We start from the raw sequence: 23678 nt of genomic DNA on the forward strand, positions 1-23678 counted from the left end.
ACAATGGAATATTATTCAGCCATAAGAAGAAAACAAATCCTACCATTTGCAACAACATGGATGGAGCTAGAGGGGATTATGCTCAGTGAAATAAGCCAGGCAGAGAAAGACAAGTACCAAGTGATTTCACTCATATGTGGAGTATAAGAACAAAGAAAAACTGAAGGAACAAAACAGCAGCAGACTCACAGAACCCAAGAATGGACTAACAGTTACCAAAGGGAAAGAGACTGGGGAGGATGGGTGGGAAGGGAGGGATTAGGGTGGGGAAAAATAAAGGGGGCATTACGATTAGCATGTGTAATGTGGCGGGGGGCAGGGGGGGCACGTGGAGGGCTGTACAACACAGAGAAGACGAGTAGGGATTCTGCAGCATCTTACTACGCGGATGGACAGTGACTGTAATGGGGTTTGTGGGGGGGACTTGGTGAAGGGGGGAGCCTAGTAAACATAATGTTCTTCATGTAATTGTAGATTAATGATACCAAAATAAAAAATAAAAATGCAAATACACACACACACACACACACACACATTCTGATTGTGTTTTCAAAAAGTGATTTAGCAAACAGAAGTCTCAGTGATTGACCGGAAAGTCATACAACCACTTTAAGAACCCAAAGGGGCAAGGTGGAGTGGCCTGATGCTGATTTTAGTGGAACCCTTCAAACCAGACGTGGATTGCAATTTCATTCTCAATGTAGAGGTAGAGTGATTTGCCAAATATAACACATCATAATTTTCACAAATTTAAACTCTGCAAAGAAATCCATCACAGTTTTCCTCCTGTGGCTGCAATTTAGTTTTCACTGCAAATTTTTATTGGTATCAGGGAAATATCAGTAAATTTACGCCTCCAATTAGCTCATGGCCAGTCACTTTGAAAAAGTTAACTTGGTGCGGGTGCAAATTTTCACCTAAGACATAATGGAAGCCTTTTGAAACGACAGATCTTATGATGTGTTACCAACGAAAAACTCAATACTCCCAAACGTGAAAAACACAGAGCCTCCAAGAAGTGTCAGCAGCATGTATTGAAAAAGCCACCGTAGTCACACACAAAGAAAGATTCATATACTTAAGGGGCTCTAAGCCTGCTTGTCCTTGCTGTAGAGTAATACTGATGGAAAAAGAAGACCCAGAGGGGGGCGGACCTGAGGACACGGTATTTTTTTGCCGAGTTTGGTTTTCTCCAAGCATCACAGCAATACCTACTTACAGCACTGTCTGGAGATATAAAGGCACAAAGAAACAAGTGGTTGCTCCACTTCCCAAAGATAACTACCATTACTATTTTGGCATATTTTCTCCCAGTCTTCTCTCTATGCCCGTTTTATTCAATAATATTAAAAAATCCTACTGTATTTCTAGAACTTCATCCTGGGTGTTTTTGGCATTTCATCTGATGTCTTGTGCCACAAGCTCCTTAGAAACATCGTTTCTCATGGCTGCACAAAGTTTCACAGTGTAGGTGTCCTGTAACTACCTTAACCACAGTGACAGTGTTGAACTCTGGTTGTTTCCAATTTTCCCTCGTTACAATAACACTGTACCGAATATCTTGATACATATACTCCTGTTTACATTTCAAGCTATTTCATTCAGACAAAGTAACGCATTGTATTCTTAGACGTTTTAAAATGTAAATTGGGTACCACACCCCTGCTTAGTCTTTTAGTGACTTCTCATTGCCCTGGATTAAAATCCAATCTCTTAAGGCATGTCTACGGTCTACACAATTCCCTACATGACATGATCCTTCCTACTTCTTCTCCTATCTCCATTGTTCCCAACACTCACTACACTAGAGCCTCGCTGGCTTCCTTTCTGTTCATACAAACCAAGCTTGTTCCCACCTTAAGGTCTTCCTCAGTCTGGAACATATAGTCCCAACCACCACATGCTGTTTCCTTCTCCCCCTCAGTTTCTGAGCTGAAGAGAGGCCTTCCTTGGCCACCCTTTTAAATGCAGCTCACCCCAAACAAAACCTGAAATTACTTGTTTGTTTTCTTGTTTATTGTCTGCCACTCCTTCTAGACTTTAACCTCTGCAATTTTAAAGCACCCAGTAGGTATTCAAGAAATGCTTACTCGATAAATGCTTATTCCGTGAATGGATGGACAGACAGAATCTCAGAACCGGAACGCCTTAGTTATGAACATCTATGGATATCTACTGCCAAAATGTACTCCTACTCGTGATAGGTGACGGTGGCTGGCCAAAACCTAGCCAGCATCAGACAGCTTCACTTTGAACATTTTTGCAATTTGACAGATGAGCAAAAACAGCTTGCTGTTTTCATTGGCATTAGTGGCATTATTACTGAGATTTGCATTTTCCAAATACGTATTAACCCCTTCATTTTATTTTCTGCAATGTGTCTTGTGTGTATTTTTCTCCTGGGATCTTAGAGTTTTGTCTTTAGATAAGAAAAGAAATTCTCCCCTTTCTTGATCCCTTAGCTGATGAAACTTAGACAAGGCAAAAGGCTGCAGAAACGGACTGGGAAACACTCACATCATACACATGAAACGGTATCTGGTAACATCAACTTAATTCATGTGCTCATCTGTACTATTCACCATGTATACTGGGTTGAATAGTAACCCCCCCGCCCCCGACAACACACACAAATTCATGTCCACTGGAACCTCAGAATGTGACTTTATTGGAAGTAGGGTAAGTAGTTAGGATCAGGTCACACCATTTTAGGGTAGGCCCAAAATCCAGTGGCTGGTGATTGAGAGCTTTCAGAGGGAGCACAGATAGCCCTGTGACACCTGATTTTGACTTCAAGCCTACAGAACCATGAGAGAGTACACTTCCACCATCATAAGCCACCCCAGTCTATAATACTTTCTTGCAACAGCCCTAAGAATTCAATACACCATGTAAACTTCATAAAATTACTGTAAAGATAAAAACCTGAGATTCAAACATGCCCGTAAGGCTTACTTGCAATGCATGAATCCTTACTTGATAAATCCACAGGAACACACTCTACTGTGATGTTCAGCTGCCCAGGAATAATCTGCAGTTTGGTCTTCTCTGGCCTAGGTGCAAAATAAGAGTATTTTACAGTTACAGCTATGATTACTAAATGCACTGGTTACTCTCTCACCAAACTTCCAAAGGCCTCCAAATCTAACTGCCCCAAAGCATTCGGTTTCTCCCATATATGACCCACGTTCATCATTTTAGTAGATTATAATTCATCTATTACGTTGACTTACTGCAGTAACTCCACACACTTACTTCTTGTATTCTGAGAGCAACTTGAGAATGTCCTCATTTGAAAGCTTGCTACTGTCTTGTTTATAAAAAGGAGAAAATCTCCCATCCAGATCCAGAGAGCCTTGAGTATCTTTGAAAATGGGTCTAAAACAGCAAGAGAAGAGGGCTTTTTTTTTCTTAATACTAAAGTACTGACAATTTAACACAAGATTAGTCCTGGGAGGATAAAATGGTGAAACTTTGGAAACTAGGTTGGCACTTCTCACGAAGGTAAGCATACACATCCCCTCTGATCCTGCAATTCTACTCGTAGGCATGTTTCCACATTAATGTTCAGGGCAGATTTATTTGTTATAGCCCCAAACTGCAAACAATTCAGCTATTCATCAACAGTGAATGTATAAACCAATGGCATAGGCATACAACAGAATACTACTCAAAACTGTTATTTGGTAGACTGACACATACAGCAATACAGACGAATCTCGAAAATGGACTGAGCACAAGAAACCAAATGCGAGAGCGCATGCTGCGCGATTCCATGTGCGTCAAGGTCTGCAACAGATCAAAGTCATCTTTAGTGGTAACAAGGAGACTGGCGGTGGCTGTCCGGGTAGGGGTCAGGAGAGCCGAGTAGACGGGGGCAGGAGGAAACTTTCTGGAGTGAGAGGCATGTTCTGTATCTGGGCTGGGATGGTAGTTACATGACTATAGACATTTGTGAAAATTCATCAAATCAGTCATATAAAACATGTGCATTCTGATCAAAGGTAAAATATATCTCAACAGAAGTTCACTGAAGTTAAATGAGATCTTTAAGATCAATTTACACAGAGTCTACAGTATTTATGTGGAGTTTCCGACGTGAATTTGAATTATTCTCTCCCCCTCCCCTCCTCCCTCCCATTTTTAAGCAGCTATTTTACTGCTAAAATAGGAAGTAACGTGTAAGCACCTAACACAATGGAAGCAGCTCCAGCCAGAAACGCAGTTCTCCCAGGCAAGCTTCTTACAACGGTTACACATTAACCATTCCTACTTCTGAGCATACCTCTTTCATTTTCAGTAACCAGGTTTACGAGACAACTTTTAAATATCCCAGCCAAGCCTTCGCAGAGTGAGTTCCTGCTACTGGTGATATCCAAAACAATTTAGGAAGGAAGAGATGGCTTCATTCCTCATCTGAACTGGGTATCAAAGTACCCGCCTCTTAAGAAGGTACACATTAAAGTACTTAGACCCCTGCCTTGTACAGAATTAGCACTTAAGAGCAGTAAATAGTAACAACCGTGGCAGCAACTGACTTTCCAGGCTGGAGCGTCACTAAGTTTGCTGGTATCTATAAGCTATGGTTCACCTTCTACAATGCCAAAACATATCAACCTCTGCTACTCTTTGCCATTCACCTCACCTTTTTATCAGCCTGCAAAACAAGGACAACGTGCCTTTTCATCTACCAACATACCATGCATGTTGAGAACTTCCAAAAAACGAAAATGACGGAAGAGCTAATTAACTTACAATCTCCCTCCCTTATGCTACTCCCCAACACCCACTGAACATAACTGATTGAATTCCCCAGGACGTGATGCCCTTTCCCCAGAAGTTCCAGTGAGCTAGCTGTACAGGCCTTGCCACAAACAAGCCAGTGAACCTGTATTTCAAGGGGGCATAATAAGCAAGAAACACACTGTAAGTTATCACTCTGTGTTGACTGGCAAGACTTGGGGAAAAAAATAATGTAACCTAAGGGATGTGGTGGATAACACGTCGCCAGGAAGGAAGAGAGTCTACTAATTATACACTTGCACTTAACAACGGCATTCTTGGCCTTCTAATTTTTCATACATTTTCCAGAATCATTCTAGGATGGGTTTTCGAAGCGTAAACCGGGCCGACTCTGAAACAGTGGGCACACTGCACATAATTCACTAGAGTTTCTGGTTTTCTGGAAAAAACTTCCATCACTTCAGCAAATAAGCTCTGCTTTAAAATGCAATAAAAATACGTGGTGTCAGCCCAATCAGTAACCCAACCCAAAGACAATTTCCCTGAAGCAAGACATGAAGAAATGAAGAGGGTCTTTGATGCACAGCACACTCTGAGAGAAAGAATCCTTATACCCTGTTGGGGACTGAACGCTTGTGGCCCCCACCACCAAAGTTCCTATGTTGAAATCGAATCCCCAAGGGGATGGTACTAGGAGGTGGGGCCTTTGGGGGGTGCTTAGTTCGTGAGAGTGGAACCCTCACACGTGAGATGAGTGCCCTTTTAGGAGGCCAGAGAGCTAGCTCACTTCCTTCTCACCAAGTGAGGACACAAGAAGCCAGCTATCTGAAACCTGGAACAGAGTCCTCACCGAACCCGACTGTGCTGGCACCTTGATCTCTGACTTCCAGCCTCCAGATTTGTGAAAAATAAATGTTTGATGTCTAAGCCACCCAGTGTGCTACAGTTTGTTACAGCAGCCCGAACAGACTGCTATCACAGACACCCCCCAAGTGTCCCGTGGCATAACTGGCTTGTCGGAAACAGACTGCTGAATGCTGCTGGTGGGGACAACAGCCCTCAATTCCACCTATGAGTGTGAGCAGAAGAGTCAGGATTATATCTGTACAAACCTGGCAGCCCAAGCAAAGGGCATTCTGTACTGTCCAAGGCGGCTACACACTTGCTTAGCTGTCCTGTACACCTTCTGGGCTGTCTAGGGTCAGAAAAGAAGAACATTTGCTTATAGACGTTCAAACTACCAGGGACTCACCCAGAAAAATTAATTCCCCAACTTACTGATAGGCAACGTCAAAATCTAGAAGAACAAAAGAGAGACAGCTACAAGTAAAACACAATATGCGTCAGTTACCCACTTTCCAAGCACAAAGTGTTTCTTGAAGGTTTTGTGTTTTTCATCAACAGAGACTTCATCAAGATACCAGGAAGCAGACAAAACAGATGTAGGGCACATTTCATACCAAAGACCTCTACTGGGAAAATGTTAAGCTGTTTTAACGTGTATTTCCTTTCATCCATGAGAAAACAGACACGCATCATTCTTGGGAGAAGTTTGCTGTAGATACAGCTGACCTTTTTTACGCCCAAGATAAAAGCCAAACGACCAAGAGTCAATGCAATGAGTTTAGTGTGGGCAAGAGCTGCTGTCTGAGCAGGCACGGACAAATGCCAAAGGAGATTAACCACCTATAGAGTCTAAACAGGCTGTGAAATGCTGCTGGATGCGTATCCCTAGGGACACACAATACTAGAGGCTTTTATCTATATATTGTTGAGACTGTTTTCTCCCCCAAATTAGTCACATGTCTCCCCAGCATCTTCCACTTCATAAACACTATTTGGATACACAGCCAAATGCCACGTACAACAGACTGACTCTTCCTAAGACTCAGCAGCTGGAGTGCTGCTAATGAACTGTGCCAGGAGCGCCGTCCCTCTCCGGGCCTCAGTCTACCCATTTATAAAATGAGCGGAGAGGATTAGACCAATCGTTCCCAAAAGTTCGGGTTTCCTGACCCAGAAATTTGGATGATCATTCAGGTTGCCGACTCTTAAGGGTTGCCCTTTGAAGACATTATAGACAGGAAAAGAATCCCTATTATTGAATATGCCAGCGCTTCGTGAGCGACAGGTGTAACGCTGAAAAAGTACGAAGGACAGAAATCGCAGAATGAGGGATCACCCTTCGAACTGGATACACTGAGCTTCATGATCGTTCACTATCTTCTCTTTTCTCATTTTATCACAGGAGTACATCTGAGTACAGACTGGCATTTGGGAACTACAGGACTGAATCATCATCTTTTCTCTTCCAGCTCTGACATTCTAGGGCTTGTACGTAGGGCTGGGAGTAAAGAGAGGGGCTATTGCCAAGGATACGGTGTCAACGAGCAGATGTCGCCTAAAAGCCTTTAGCTCTTATTTTGATAAGCCGGCAGAAATCAAAATGTCATGTAAACAGAACATAAATGAGAAGGGGAAGAAAAGACATACCCAAGCTTCAGCATGCATACTAGCAGAGTATACAGTATTTCCAGAATATGCTGCATGCTGAGTAAGTTTGTTTAAAAAGGTTATTGACAATACCATTTAAATATCAGGGAGAGACAAATTCCTTATTAATAAGCTGAAATGTTCACAAACGATCTTCATAAATACCTTTGTTGGGTCTGAATTTTTGATGTAGGGCTCTGCGCAGTGCGTAATGTTTCCCTGGAGCACCTTCTCAATTCTTGCAACTAGGAAAATTTCAGGATGTGGATTTGTCACTGAGAAAATTCCCTGGAAAACAAATCCTTCCATTATTTAGCCTTTTCTTTGTCACATCATGATACAGTTGTTTGGTTTATGATTCCTGGTAGCATGTTTAGCATAGAATGCTGATATTCAACACAGGATCATGTCCCAAGACCCTGGAATTAGACAGCATTTTCTTTCAAAGCTCCTGATGTTTGTTCCTTTTCAAAGTGGATTTTCTATTTGGTCACCAGCTTCAGATCTATGAGTCCCCAAATGCAGCTGTCACCGTTGCTGCTTAGCCTCTTGCATTTGGCTGTGTTTGCAGGGTGCACGCATTCTTAGACCTAATTAATGTAATGTGCACTGTTTGGCTCAATTGGCATGTGGGAAAACAAGAGTGCATTGCTCAGGTGGAACGGGATATGTATTTTTTAAATGTAGCTGCAGGAAACTCCAGAGCAATTCACTCACATTCAGTTAATACTAATGGTAGCTAAGAAGGAAGAAAATACTTTACTGCTCTGCATAACATAAAAACTAAGTCATCCCTATAGGAAATACTCCTTTGTTTTCCGTAAAAGCCCTGACGCTTTCAATGGAAAAGTAGGGGAGACAAAGGATTGAAAGCTCACTTTGTTCCCACACACTTAATTTCAGGGTACCGATTTAGACACAACCCAAGTTACGGGAGTTTTTTCTGAATGCCTACAGGACCACTGTGTCATCAGCCCCTGTCCAGTTCAGCTCCTCCCAAATAGTCTGTTAGTTGGTTGTATCTGTTATTAGTTGTTCAAAGGAGCTCCCCACATATGAATTCAAGTGGAAAAATCCATCACTGGGACTCCACCAAGTTTTATTTTTCTACTTGGTATAGTACCAATTGTGTTGAGATAGTACATGCCGGTTTTCAAAGCATTTCAGACACATTATCTCGTCTGTTCCGGATAGAAGCCTCTGAAGGAGACAGGAACGAATTGCATGGATTAAATCAAGTAATGTCCATGAGGTACCTGGATATTACTGGAGTGGCCCGAAGCATCTCAAGGTCACAGAACTCGATTTCCGGGGTACTGTGAGGTGGAGCCGTGGGCGGCAGAAAGTGTGCTGAGCAGCACACCTTGAGTGTGATCTCATCCTTCACGATTGTCACCTAACTCTGCTGGATGACTTTTGGGCATTATCTGACTTGGTCTTCATAAAACCCACTGAATGCAGGTACTACACTATACCCATTTTACAGAATAAGAAACCGAGGCTTAGAGAGGTTTCGGCAGCAGTAAGTGGGTGAAGAAAACCGGAGCCAGGGCTTCTGGGCTACACAGCCCATGCTCTACTTACTGCCTTGAGGCCTTGAGGCCCACGCAGCCACCTCACACAGTGAGGCTGGATGAGAACAGTAATACCGAGTATTGCTGCAGCTAGTGTTCACTGAGCACCAATTTTCCCCCATTCCCAGTACCCTGGTGATCTCCCCACACTGAAGTCAACAATTTTCAGGAAGCTGACAACTGACGAGAGCAAGCTGCTTTCATTTGTTCATCTGTGATCATGGTTACTGCTGCTCCTACCAGCAGTTGTCCTGAGCAGACGCCGCGGGCCTGGGGCAGCGCCGAGCACCGGGCTGGCACACCTTGGCGCAGGCTCACTGTAGCCCAGGGCACACCTAAGGACGCCGATGCACAGAGAGGTTCGCTTTTTAACGGACCAGGGCTTCCAGTGCAGGGGGACACTCTCTGGGGCTGTCTGGCCTCCTGTCCCAGCAGCTCCTAGCCCTCTCCCTCCCCCAGAATACAGAAGCGGAGCCAGAGAGCACCCACGAAGCCTGTGTGGGCCGGGAGTCTGGCCCTCCAGGACAAGGCCTCTGACCCAGACCTTTTTTCTCACCAGCCCCCCACAACGGGGGGCTCTTATCCACTTCACGGCCCTCTCTCCCCCCTCTAAGGAATGGTTCAGGTCCCCCCCACTCCAGTCCCCAGCACTTACACAGCCCCCAGGGCATGGCAGGAAGGGGCACAGTCGGGGGACACTCCACACCCTTTCACCACCCCAGCCACTGCTGCCCTCAGCGGGGAACCCACAGAGCCACAGGGAGGTGGACTCCCAGGAGTCGGCGGCTTCCCCAAAACCCCAATCCAACGTCTGACCATGGGGGACAGTGGGGGTCTGAGTTCTGCCAGTGTATCTGCAATGAAACTGCCAGGCAGTGAAGAGTAAAATGACTGGTCACAGTAGCTGTCTGGTGTCAGGGAGGCAGCACGACTCAATGGACCCAACTTTCTCCTGCTGTTCCTGTGGCCACCCTGTTGCTTCTCGGGAAGCCCCTGGAATGAAAGACTCCAAGGCGTGGATGGGGAGTGCCTACAATGGCCTCAAAACTCACTGTGCGCTAGGCCCTGGGAGCTGCCACTTCCTAAAGATAACGCTGCCACTTAAAGAGCCTTGCTGGAAGGGTCGGGCCTGCCAGACAGCCCTTTGTGGAAATGCTGGGAAGCTAGGCCATCTCTCCCTCTCTAGGGTGACATGGGAGCAGTACACACAGGGGCAAAAACCTGGGCTTTGGAGACTGCCAGACCTAGGTTCAGCTCCTGTTCCTCATCGTATTAGCTCTGTGACCTCAGGCAAGCCACCTGACTGCTCTGTGCCTATTTCCTCATCCGTAGAACAGGGACAGCGACAGTACCTACACCTACTTCACTACGGTGTTGTGAGAATTGTAACTTCACTCAGATAAAGGGCCTAGAGAAACACAATGGGAGAAATAAGTGCTTAAATTGTTACTACTGCCGAAAAACTAATGAGCTGAGATTAGTATTCAGATCTGCTAATAACCCTCAGTCTCTCTCCAACATAGTACTTCCTCCTCATCCTAAATGGGAAGAAGTTGAGGAAGAAAAAAAAAAAAAAAACTTCTTTAAAATAAAATTCTCAACTACTTGAAATAAATGACCACTTCCCGGTATCTTGAGTCTATTTGAAAAAGGGTGCAAAATGGTAAAGTTGTGGGAGGCCACAACCCAGCATTCTCACCTTTCCAGCCCTCATCTATTCCTCTGAGGCCTCTCTCCAGCCCCACACCTTCTATGCAGTCCTGAGTGAACTCCCAACCACTGACCCCTCCTCACGTTCCAAACTCCTCCACTATCATTGTGCTATGTACTTCCTTACTTGATTACACATTCTGCCTCACACTGGTAACTGAGGTCCTTCCAAGCAGACCTAAGCTTCAAATCCTGCCTTTACCACTACTGGCTACAAACGGTGGGCAGCTGACTTCACCTCTCTCACAGGCAGTTTCCTCATCTGCAAAACAGCAACAACTACACGATTTCACAAGGCTATGACAATCACACGAGACACCGATGGAAAATTCCGGCATACGGAAGATACTCAGCAAAGGTTGGTTTTTCTTCCTGACCTAGATTACAAGTGGGATGACACCTGAATTCACAATTTAAACTTCTTGCCCTGAACACAAAGCTGAGTCCATGGAAGTAAGACAGTAAATGCACCATGGCTTTAAAGGACTTACTTGATATTGTGTGGGAAATTTTAAACCAAAAATTTCAATAGCAGGTTCTCAAATACTTACAATAAATACTGTACTTGCTCAATCTCTGTTAGAAGCAAAGACCGTCATAACGGAATGTTCACGTATGTGACGATAGGCTGAGTAACAAACAAAGGGGCCCTAATGGGGGAAAAGCTACCACAGATCCATAGCCCAAAGAAGGTGTGACGACACAAGTTAAACTCTTCCAGTACCATGCGGCAACCTGTATCAATGAGCCTAATCTTGAACCCTGAAAACCCCAGTGCTTGGAATTTACTCTAAGGAGGTAATTCAACAAAGGAGCTAATAACATATATGTGCAGGGATGTTCAATGGAGCATCATTTAGGATATCCAAAGATTAGAAAGATCCTGACTAGCTAAATCAATGGAATACCATATTAGCCTTTAATAAGAATGTAATGGATCCAGAGACATTGACACAGGATGAACACGACGTTAAATGAATACAGTCGATACAAAACAGCATGAACATGACAGTTTCTGTAAGAGTATACATACTGTACATGTGTTTATATATACACAACAGAGATGTCTAGAAAGATGTTCACCAAAAGGTTAATGATTATCAGCTACGAGACGTGATTTTTAATTTCTTCTTTATGTTTTCTGTATTGTTTGAATTTTCTACATAGTAGTGTATTTACCTTTATAATCAGAAGAAAAGAGGAATGCTTTTATTTCGGGAAAAACAAATCTCACAGTGTGAGCTGCTTTGTTCCCATCTGCCTCTTCCCACTTTCATTCTTTGCCACACTCCAGTTTCCCTTCAGTTGCCAAACTCTAGAAGGCAGACCGTCAATTCGGCTCTGCCCATCCTCTTATGGCCTCCAGCCTGGCCAGAGGTCAAAAGGCCAGGAACTGTTGGGCTCCTTCTAAAGGGGATTCTTTGCCTCAGACAGGGCTGAAGAAAGCAGCATTTCAGCTGTGACACAGCAGTTCCCCTCCCTTTGCTTTTCAGCCAAAGCTCCTTTTATAAAGAGCCTCTATGTGTCATTAAAACTACCTACTCATAATGGAAATGGGAATTAGGGATGAGAGGTTATTATAGGGTCAGTTCTGTCTTTCTTCAAAGAAGTGAGCCTTTCAGGCACCTATTGCCCTGCTCAGAAGTATGCATATGGGTGTGGCGGGGGAGGGGGGGTATATGTGTGTGTGTGCGGGGGTATCTGTTATCTGCATTCCATCGCACAAAATACTTCCTTTGAGACTCACATTATGGCCCCACTGAAAATGTCACATCACCAGTGTATGACTAGCATTATTTGCTGGTTTCCATTTCTGCCCTCCAACTTCAGTCGCCAGGAAAACACCTATACCGAGACCTACAAGAGGTGGAATGCCCCTGAAGACACCGGCCTGAAACTCTGACGTAATCCTAGGGTGCTTCTGGTTCTTATTTTGAATATATCACCAAGGCTAAAAGATCATCGCTTACCTGCTTTATGTAGCGTAAGTGAGATTCAGCAATTCCATGAATGACAGACTCAGGTGAGGAACCTTTTGCATTTCCATCACTGGCCGGTTGGGTTGAAGCACCCCACAGCATCTCACGGACAGATGGGGGGTTCAGGTCTATGTGGAAGTCAGCTGAAATCTTACAATTGTTCTTTATATCGAATAAGGCAAGACTGATAAAAAACGGTTCAACCTGGGGAGGAAAATACCATTTTTAAACTAAGACTTTTTTTAGGGGCGATGGGAGGAGGGACACAAATTACAAAACAGCTTCTCTTGTTCCTCAAGTTTCTGTGATTACAGTTCTTTCCTGAGTTCAGCATTTAGCTAAAATTGCGTTACGGCTCATCTGCATATAAGAAGAACATTCTAAAATAACAAGACTATCAACTTTTAACTTCTGTTAAATTTTACAAGTTGTAAATTTGTTTTAAATGAACAGAAATCAGAAGGTACATTTAAGGAACATCATCTGTGACATGAATACAATTCAATTCTCTATACGTTTACTGAAATTACCTAAGAATAATGCCAATGTTCTAGAGTAGAAATACATCTTCCCTGCTGTTATGATACGGCTTACTGGATTTATACATCTCATAAGAGCTAATATCAGTCAACATCAAATTACTTGACAAAAGCTTTGCCCCATCAGCAGTTCTGGAAGACATGATTCCTCTCTACAGATGGCATTTGAAAGCTGGTCACAAAGAGAAATTTCATGCCAGATGGCATAAAGATTAGCCCTGTACACACAGCGAGTCTGCTCGTACATTTCAGCTACGTGGTGGAAAATAAAATCACTGTGGATACTGTTCAGAGATAAAACTAGGACCAAAAAATAAAGACGACCCTTTGGAGATTCTGTATTTCTAGTTTCAAGTACTTCCGAGCAATTCAAATGATCCACGACAGCTAATAATTAGAATTTTCTGTGCAGAACCAAACGAGTTCCCTCTGTGAGAACAGCGAGTGAGGCTAGCTTAACATCACAGCATCTGGACCCCCGCATGGCTTTGGTGCCTCTTTCTCATTGCTATGGGCCAGTTTCACAGAAGAAGTCAGATTCTCTCATAGGATTCACAAATTCTGAGGGTTTTCTGGGTCCTGGGGCTGTGTCCCTCTTAACGTTAAGAACCCACTCTAAGGCTCAAGAAGCCTCTCAAGATGAAAACGCATTTATATTTTGGCAAAAGAAAGAGACGTGTATGGAAATGCTTCCATGCCAAATTCATTACAACATGTAGCAATGGAATTTTCATCCCAGAAGTTGGTTCTCAGCGGTAAAAAACAAGGGTGCTTCCTTAATGCACTGTTTTAAGGGAGGTGGAAGGTGAAGTCATACATACGTTCGTGGGCGGTCCCTTGGCATTGTCTCCAACTTGACCCAAGACATTGAATGTTAAATCATGGCAATTTACTTGGAAACGTTTATTGCACTTTTCCTCAAATGGCTTTATATCGGGTTCAATTCCTGAAAAGTCCAACCTCTACAAAACAGATTAATATGAATCACTGAGCCCCCAAAAAAACACAATTCATATTAACATAGACCTATCAGTCAAAACTGCAGAATCTAACAGTTTTCTGTCTATTCTTCATTTGAATGAACCTTTTCAATTTTTGCATTCAACAAGCTTTCGTGGAGCTCTTACACTAAAGTTCAAATACTGACAGAGAAATCCTAGAGGGAGACGATGAGACTCTGATCTCAGGCATTGGAAAAGTCACAAGTCTGCACGATGGTCTACAAAACCCTACACAGCATGACACCCTACCTACTCCCACTCCTCTCTGACCTCATCTCCTACCACTCTTGCCTTCCCTGTTCTCTCCTCCAGCCACACTGGCTTCCTTGGCCATTTCTCCAGCACACCAAGTACACCCTCACCTCAGTGCCTTTGCACTTGCTGTTCTGCCAGGAACCTTCCTCCCCCTCCTCCCCCAAGTAGATGCATGGCTTACTCCCTTCACTTCATTCAAGTCTCCAGTCAATTTGCATTTCCACAGAGAGACCTTAAGTTCCTATATAAAACTGCACACTCTGACAATTATAATTCTCTCCTTGATTTAGTTCCCTAACATTACTTTTTTTTTGTATTTTCTTACTTGTTCATGGTTCGTCTTCCCCAAAGATACATGTTCTAAGATGGTAGGAATTTTGTTTCTTTTATGAGCTGTGCGGGACGCAAAAGTGACATGAATGGATTTGGGAGGCATCAAAAACAACCCAATGGTCTCTAACTTGGATGATTCAGTAGAATGTAACATTACAAACTCAGCTGTGAAATACACATAATAGCAGATATGGGGGAGGGTGAGTAGAGATGATGAGTTCAGTGTGGGATGTGTTGAGTCTGAGGTGATGGTAGTAAGTGGTTGGAAAAATAAGGTCTGGGTTCAAGATCTGCACTCTGGAGTCAGTGGCAGCGAGGCCGTGAAACAGGACAAGGCTGGAACCCTGGGGACCACCTACTTTTAAATGATGAACAGAGGGAGAGGTGTCTGCTTAGGGAACTGATAAACACTGAACTCAGCTTCTAACAGAGCTGGGGGATGTATCGGGCTGCCACGCAGATTTTTTTTCTTAAAAAAAAATTTGAAATAGCAATAATTAAGTTTTAAAAAAAGATATTGGGAGTCAAGGCATTCCTCTCAGCAGGGGAGGAACCTGCCCCTCCACAAAGACACTCCTAGAATCCTCCTGAGCTCACACAACTCAGGCAATCTGAGTGCTTGTGTTCGTTCTGAGTAGACTTACATGCTGTTCACAAATGGGAGGAAAAGTAAAGATAGTGGGACAACTTACTCTATTTCCATTAAGACCAGAGACAGGGCAGACAGGAAGTGATTAGGTGAATCTGAGCAGAATATACTGCCAATACAGAAAACTCAAGCCAACAAACGCAAGAATTTCTCTCAATCGCTTAAGTTCTTCAAGCCAAAACAGGTGTTGTGCCTGCAGAGTCTCTGGTAATTACAGCCATTCTGACATAGCCTGTATCACTGACAAGAATCCTCCTTAAAAGGCCCTGTGTAATATTCTTACCTGAAAGCATGATTCTTTTCCCCGCTCTGAGTCTATTTATCTACAAAGGCAATACAAATGTGTGGGACTAGACAGCTCCCTCTTGGATACTTATCTGTGGAGCGAGCGGAGACAAGTCACTGCCATGGAGATCAATTCTAATTTCCGCCCCTTTATCTGCTCTCCTCTCTATCTTACTCGGAGAGTGGAACGTGAAGAGAACTGGACGAAACCGCCCCAGGCCCCGTATCCTTTCCCTTCTGAGGCCTGCAAGGGCAGATATTGGGACGGACACATGGCCTTCCCCAGGAGCTCAGACTTGGGGCTATCCATCCCCGGCAGTCAGCCAGTGTTTTCTTTGCGCTCTAAGGTCCACGGTAGAAAACATCTCTCTAAACGTCAAACTGTGGCCCAAAGAGAAGGGTGGTATCATCGGACGGCACATCACTTAGAAAAGGTCGTTGACACATACAGCATAGATTTCTTGGTGCTGAGACTGCCTTCCGTAACCAACATTAAACTCAGTTTTTTGCCCTTCAAGTTTCATTGCAGCTGTGATTTTTCTCTCACTACAGCTCACTGATAACTCAAACACAGTATCACTTCAGTTCCATGACCACAAAAACACTACACCACAAATTTCTTAAAGATGCTGGATTAAGTGTCAACCACCAGTCAGTTGGTTTCTTTGTATACAATGCAAGAGCCTGAGGTGTTCAATTAAGAGCCCAATCATTGGTGGGCGGAGAAGGGAGGGGGTGGAATCCAAGGCTCAGACTTGTTGGAAGGAGTAAATTTCTGACTGCCTCGGGACTGACATCCCCAGGGTCTGCTATATACTTTTTAAAAAAATTACGTAACTTACACAAACAAGATACTACTGCTATGGAAAAAAGACCAAACATTTAAAAAACTTTTCCCCAAATAATTTTATTTCTTATATAGTATTTTCACTAAGGAAAAATGTCTGTGTTCTTTATGCACTGTATATTTTTTCCATTTCAGACTAAAAAAAACTGTAATGAGAAAAACATGAAGCAAAGAGTAAAAAAACGAAATGTCTTCCCCCAATTTTTATATTTTCACTGAGACAAAAACTATAATGGTTATACAACACATACTTTTCTATTTCAAAATAAAAACCCATAAGAGTTTTAGTTAGAGGTCTCATGTAGAAAGAGTGAAAACAGAAAATCCACCTTTCCCTAAATAATTTCATTTTCTCCTGAGATACGTTACCGTTAGGAAAAATGTTTGTAATATTTATATACTGTAGAATTTTTTGCTTTAGATGAATCAGCAATTTAATTAGAAAATGTCATGAAATTAAACATTAACTGCATGTATCTTAGTACAAAGGGTGCCTAACTCTCATGGAAGAGGTTAAAATACTCATGCACGTGAACCTGCACTTCCCTGCTTCCCTGCTCTGCTTTCCACTGAAAAGCCAGACATGAAAATTTTACCAGTTCTACAGACTTACATCAAAAATGGAAAATAAATCACACGTCTCATATGACCCGGGGTTCTTTACACTGCAGATACTCGCTGCTACTAGATCACAATTGCATTTAATGGGTTAAAACAGCACTGAAACCATCTTTAAGGGTTCTTTACCCATGTTGAGGGTTGAGATGAAGGGAAAAGAATATTGAGAACAGGCAAAAAAACAAACATGTTCAGTCCCAAACTATCTATGTGCACGTGACAGTCCTGAGTGCAGCTAGCTGTTAAGCTACCTGTTCAAAGTAAACGAACAAATACAAATGTTGCCCAGTGATGCTAAACATCAGTGATTTTATTCAACATTTCACAGCTACTGTGTATCTGAGTAAGTAATAATTCTAGGATTAGGATTATTTTAAGAAATATCGTTAGTACCTGAACTTCCGAATCAAAAGAAAAGAGATTCTGTCTTCCATCTCCTCTACTGAGTTTGTTTAGCTGTTCAGTTTCTCTTCCATACTGAAATTTAAAAATACATACATACATATATATATATATATACAGATATATATATATATACACACACACACACACATACACACATACACAAACATTACTTCAATTCCTTCAAAATGGTATTAAATGCCATTTAAATATCTAGTTTATTTGAAACTAGCAATTTGACACAGCTTCAAAAATACTCCTATTCTCCATTTCGATATACTTAAGAAAAATAAAGAATGCTTGCCGGGCGACAGTCACTATCACTACGACCCACGAAAACTTACAGATCCGGTACCTATACTTTCTATGTGCCTCTGATAACACCAAGAATATTGTTCAACCCACAGTAATACAAAAAAGGAATCCAAGAGACTTTGGATACAGAAGCGAAATAAACAAGAGAGAAGGTACTGGAATATTATGTGCAATTCTCATTTCATTCCGTTAGCAAAAAACAAAATGGGCTGTACAGTCTAGAATGACAAAGACTCAAGAGGGGATACGTTAGCATCTGCACTATCATAATAAGTTTAGATCAGGGGATCATGAGTTTGTTCCTAAATTTTGGAAAATAGCTTTGAAGTTCAAATTAGAGAAGGGTAAATTTAAAGGAGAAAAAAATAGCTTCTAAACTGGTGTACTTAGTAGTACAGCAAGAGCAATAGAGTAAAAACGTAAATAGGTTTAACAAGGATTTAAATGAATAAATGGCTTATAGCCTTCTAATATATTATAGTACAGAGTCCACAGAGTAAAATATGTAACCTACTAAGACAAGTAGGACAATCACCTCCACATTTTTTTTTTTTTTACTTTTCCTAGTTTAATAAAGGATCCTGTAAAGGATACGAGTTAATAGCCAGACAAAGAGATACATAAGACAAGGTCCCAAATAAAGGAGTCTCTATCCTCACAGACTTCAGGGCCTGGCTCGGTGGCATATGGAGGTGGTCTGGTTCCCCACGCGTGGAAGCTCTCTCTCGGACAGAGAAGTGGGATGCAAAAGGGCTCTACACTTTCAAAACTGGCTCACTTCCAACTGCAAAGGGCAGAGTGATTAACACAAATGATGTCTATTCACCAAAATCTTTACCTGATGAAATTACCTGTATACATATTCATACGTATTGGCATATATAGAATGTCTACGTATTCTGTAATTTACATATAAAGAATATGATTAGGAAATCAACATGTACAAGTCATTAGATTGAATATTGTGTTCAATCTGCATCAACAGCCCCCTGAATGAAGAATAATTATTTTATAAATGGCAAATAGTAATTAAACTGAGTAAGAAGTAACAGAAAAAATAAATAAAGTCATGAAAGTCTAGAAGTACTTCTTGGCCTTTGGGAAACAAGTTAAGATTTTCTCAACTGTTAGTTGGCACTCACAAGTCCAACTTTAGGAGTGTAAACCTCCGTTACAATCTCAACCTGTTTCAATACCTTGCTGTGGTTTTTAACTTAGAAGTCACATGGCCAAACGGAAGCCGGCATTAAAACTTTAATAGCTAATCCTGCTTTGCCTCACTTGGAGACAAGTTGCCATAAGAAAGATGTACCTTCATCAGTTCCGGATGCATGCTCCTTTCCAAACTGGCCATGATGTTCTCGGCTTTTCCTTGGCTGCTAGTTTCATCATCTGCAAATTCATTAAAAGCAGATGTTCCAAGCCATGCAGACCATTACCAATCACCTAAGAGGAATATCCTAACCATTAATCCCACCCCATCCTCTCCTACTAGATTTACTGCAAAGAATTTTGATCACGAAAGCATAAGGAAAACTTTAATGGGCTTTAGAAAATCTGCCATTCTGAAGTCCCTATCCGTTTCAGTCTGGTTATATTTCATGTGTCAGAGCCCATGAAGCATCAACTGAAAAAAAAAAATACATCAACCTGCATAGTCCTTTTTAATGAAGAAGTAGGTCAACCTTCAGGATTAAGAGTTCTACATTCACCCTACACAAAGGACATTCCTATGGACTTAAGACAAGGGCTTCACCTCAGTAATGATTTGTTTAAAAATTCTGACCTTGTGCTGTTTCTACCGTCTCTTTTTTCTCTTGCACTAAACTGTCCGTATTGATCTGAATGATCTTTTTCAAAGTTATCAACCACTCCTCCATTTCCTGCTCAGTTTCAGCAGCCAGATAATGGCTGTACTTATCTAACATCTTGAGTTCAAAAGCATGACGGCGCATTTTCGGGCACTAGAAAAAAAAAAGAAAAGACGTGTTCAGTTAGTTTAGTTGCCCTTTTAATATTAGGTCTCTCGTTGGATTGTTTTTTAACCTCAGCTCAGCACATATGTCAATACTTCCATGAAAGAACTGCTTCTTTCAACAAGAAATAGAAATTCCAAGACGACAAATGACCATGTCAAACATTTGTATTCCCCTCAGTACTGAGCAGAGTGGTATATGCACGAAGTTGGCCTAAATTACTACCTGTTGGGTGAGCGTTACCACTCAGGGCCTTTTGACATCCTTCACATTTAGATAATCAAACTACCACCATGAAAATAAGCAAATGTTTTACTATTTCCACACTGCTTACAGTTTTCCTTGCGTATCTACAGATTGCCAAAATCAGCCCTTAAAAACAAGCTTACATGTGACCTGAAACACATCTGGTCCTTGCTTTATATCACACCACAAAATGCAATATCGATACCTAATTCACTTTACCATGCATAACATGAAATGCATCATAGCAGCATAAAAGATTGCAACTGGTTCACATTAAATGGTGGCTCTCACTAGAAAATATGCAAGTGGCCTATCCTGAAATACTAGCACATGAGAGAAAAAAAAAAACAGCCTCCTCCTTTCCTCAAACACAATGACACATTTTCATATTACCACCTTCTCTATCATGACAAAACAAATGATGCCCTCTCCCCCCACTCCCAAATATCTCAGCATTCATTTCAAGAAAAGTTCATGAATCAATAATTGTCCACTGCATGATCATTATTCAAGAAAGAACCACAGAAGTTCCTCCTCCTCCTCTTCAAATCATAGTAACTTATGCAATTAAACTGCTGCAGCAGCAAGTAATAGATTTATAGATTTTCAAATATTTGGGACGGAAGAATCATAAATAGGTAGAGAAAGCAAAGCCTGGGAACTAGAAGGGAAGGTCAACACACTAGAGCTAACTGAGAAACTCTGAGAATTGGGTATGCCCTCTTTCTTCCGGTAAGACAAGAAATATACTATATATATTAAAAAAAGAAGGCACCTTTCATTCACACGGATCTTTTTATTTTTAAGACTCTTTTTCATCTGATCCTCATGACGATCTCATTTGATAGAGTAAACAGGTATTGTTAATCCTACTTTATAGTTTTGAAAATTAAGATTCAGGTAAGCTGAGGGCGCCGAACTGATCTATCCACTGCCTCCTAATCAGCCCACGGCTCCTTCTAGACAACCACGCCGCCCTGACTCTATAGTGATGGCTCCCACCTCTTGGTCAATCAACTTCCTATTAGATCACCTCTCTGCCTTCTGTTTCCAGCCCATCTTTGGTCACGCCCCCTCAGTAATGCAAATAAGGAAACATCTGTGAAGCCCTTACTGTGTACACACCACGGCTAATTATTACAGGGGACACAGACTTGAATAAGACATCATCCCTATAACCCTAAAAGGAATGTGCAGAATTAACCACAAATTCAGAGTGTGATTCAGTTCTATGATAGGAAACAGCAAAGAGGTAGCATTTGTTTCCATTCAGAGGGCCTGAGAGTGAGGAAGAAAACCGAACACGCTTCATGCCGGAAGGCCCATTCGAGCTGAGTCTTACAAGATACGGCCCAAACAGGAACAGAAGGGGAAAGTCTATGACAAGCAGAGAAACCAAAATAAGGCAGGCACATACATGTGAAACTGTGGAGTGCTTAGCCTAGTGCGACTAGAGCACAAAAATGCGTGAGGGGATGTGTGAGGTTAGAGAGCAGGGTAAGGCTTAATCGCTGCGGGCCTGCAGTGCCATACGAAAAGCTTTCAGTCTCGCTCTGCAAGCCAATAAATCAAGAGCCAAAGGGTTTGCGTAGACAAGTGAAGGACCTCATCTATGTCTTTGGAAGGTGGACAGGCATAGAACAACAAATCAGAAGTCAGGAAGGAAGGCAAGACTCTAGGCAAGAGAGAATAAAAGGGAAAACGGGAGGAGTGGCAGCAAGAATGGGGAGAAGGTACGAGATTTCAAGAGGCACTTTAGAGCCAGATACCCAAGGACCATGAACACTTGACTGCTAGCACAGAACACGAACGGGGCACTGAAGAGGATTCTGAGGTTCCTAGTACGAAAGTTTCTGGTGGATGGAGATGCCATTAACCAAGACAGAAAAATGCTGAGGTTCTTGATAGTCAGCCAATAAACATCTTCGAGAAAGGAAAAGAAAGATTCTTTCTATAGCCCTACCTGAACAACGTCAATGCAGGCGTCCAAGTAGATGCAACCTTTAGATTCTTTTGAATTTTTCTCATCTTTATAGGAATTGAGAATATATGAACCATCAGGAAGTTGAGTTAAGTAAAAATACCGTCTCTTGAATACCTATGGTGGAGAAAAATCAGCAATAATTTATCTGCTACGTATACATTCCACTTCAATAGTTTTCTTTGAACTGAAAACCTTGAAAGGCTCGCCACAGGCATTATATCTGGACAATCTTCAGACAACTCTCGAGAAGTCACCAGGAATTATAATTACTTGCATTTTCTTTTAAGATGGAGAATATGAAGTCAAGTGATTTACTCTCAGTTAAATATCTAGAGAAGTTTTAACACTTCAAAGTTTATAAAGCATTTTTCTATCTGGTTTACTATCCATTTCACTAAGGCATCCTTTTCCCATTTACATTGCAAACCGTGACAGGATTCTTACCATTTCATTCGCATCACCACAAATCCAAGCATGAATATAAAAATATGTTCACACATACACACACACACTCCTCCATTGTATGTTCACTGCTCGCCTGCCTGCCCATACCATACTCACCTCTGCGTTCCAGTGCTCCTGCTTCTGCCAAGTCCAGCTTATAATACATTCACAGGGCAACACTGAGAATCAGTAGTTGCTGAACGCCCTGAATGCTGAGATTTGAGTCAATAGGCCCGATAGGTTTGTGCCATCCATTTGAAATGCAAGATTCACAAGTTAAGGAGTAGCTTGTTGCTACAATTCACAGCGAAACCCATTATTCCCAAGGGGAAAAGGAGGAAGACAATCTGGTTCATTCACGCTGCCCCTTTATTCTCCCTTAAAGAGTCTTCGACCTGATGAAGCAGGTTTAAAAAGGCAGGGGGAAAAAAATAATTATCTACAAAAAAAAAAAAAAAAAAAGGCAGGGGGTTGGGATTCAGAGTTCCTATGAATCTCTGCTTCTTTCAATAAGCCACAAGCTACACGCTGTGTCAGGCACTTGTTCTATACAGTAAAATTCCCCAGGATGATGGATCTAAAATTTCAGGGTGGGAATGGGAATAGAGACTAGGAAAGCAACTCTTGGTTACTGAGAAAATACTTCCCTATGCTTCCTGCCTTACAGAAGTTGGCTTTAAGATTTCAGCAGGCCATTTTAAATCACCCATCCGATTACCTAGTATGATCTCTGACTCTTTCAAGAACTTTTAATTATGGAAAGAGTATTATCTGGCAAGAAGTGTCTTGAAAACTACTTAACTTCTGGAAAAGTACATGAAATATCAACAGTTTCTCTCTCCATAATGTAGGCAAAATGCGGAAACGTTAAGGGGTATTTCTCTATAGGAAAAGCAGTAAAAAGAAATTATGTGCTTGTAACTATTTTTGACTTGTTTAAATATCAATGATTTTGGAATGAATGATAAAATATACTAGTGTAAGGAACGAAACAACAGGTTAGACTGGTAAATGCTATTGCTTTTATTTCAGGGAGTAGCCATGTGGGCTATATGCTATCAACAGAAGGAGTCCAAGCAAAAAAATGCCGCTTTGTTTTTCAATGCCAATCAAGTAAACTGTTGCTACATTCAGATGCAAAGGTATAGAAACAGGGTGGGTGAGTGTGTGTGTGATCTCATACTATGAAAATACATATATATATTCTCATATTTGATTCACCTACATTTAAGTTTACTGGAGCTATAACTGAAGAAGTCTAGATATCATATACAAGGAAAATGTT

At 42.0% G+C, this 23678-nt stretch overlaps 1 protein-coding gene across 9 annotated transcripts in view; it reads right to left on the bottom strand.

Annotated features, from left to right (window-relative positions):
• DOCK11 (dedicator of cytokinesis 11) overlaps positions 1–23678 on the bottom strand; it is a 179246-nt gene that overhangs the window by 93470 nt on the left and 62098 nt on the right. For 8 of the 9 annotated variants that reach the window (XM_057495238.1, XM_057495235.1, XM_057495232.1 and 5 more), the window contains exons 7-16: positions 21929–22063; positions 19530–19707; positions 19056–19135; positions 17420–17503; positions 13860–14000; positions 12491–12703; positions 7402–7524; positions 5856–5938; positions 3256–3378; positions 2977–3053 (exon numbers count right to left, since the gene is read on the bottom strand). In XM_057495238.1, coding sequence (XP_057351221.1) covers positions 2977–3053; positions 3256–3378; positions 5856–5938; positions 7402–7524; positions 12491–12703; positions 13860–14000; positions 17420–17503; positions 19056–19135; positions 19530–19707; positions 21929–22063 — 1237 coding nt within the window. The remainder of the gene's footprint in view (positions 1–2976; positions 3054–3255; positions 3379–5855; positions 5939–7401; positions 7525–12490; positions 12704–13859; positions 14001–17419; positions 17504–19055; positions 19136–19529; positions 19708–21928; positions 22064–23678) is intronic. The other variant, XM_057495237.1, reaches the window with a different exon arrangement.

This window comes from Manis pentadactyla, chromosome X (genome assembly GCF_030020395.1).
Source record: "Manis pentadactyla isolate mManPen7 chromosome X, mManPen7.hap1, whole genome shotgun sequence".
Taxonomy (NCBI): domain Eukaryota; kingdom Metazoa; phylum Chordata; class Mammalia; order Pholidota; family Manidae; genus Manis; species Manis pentadactyla.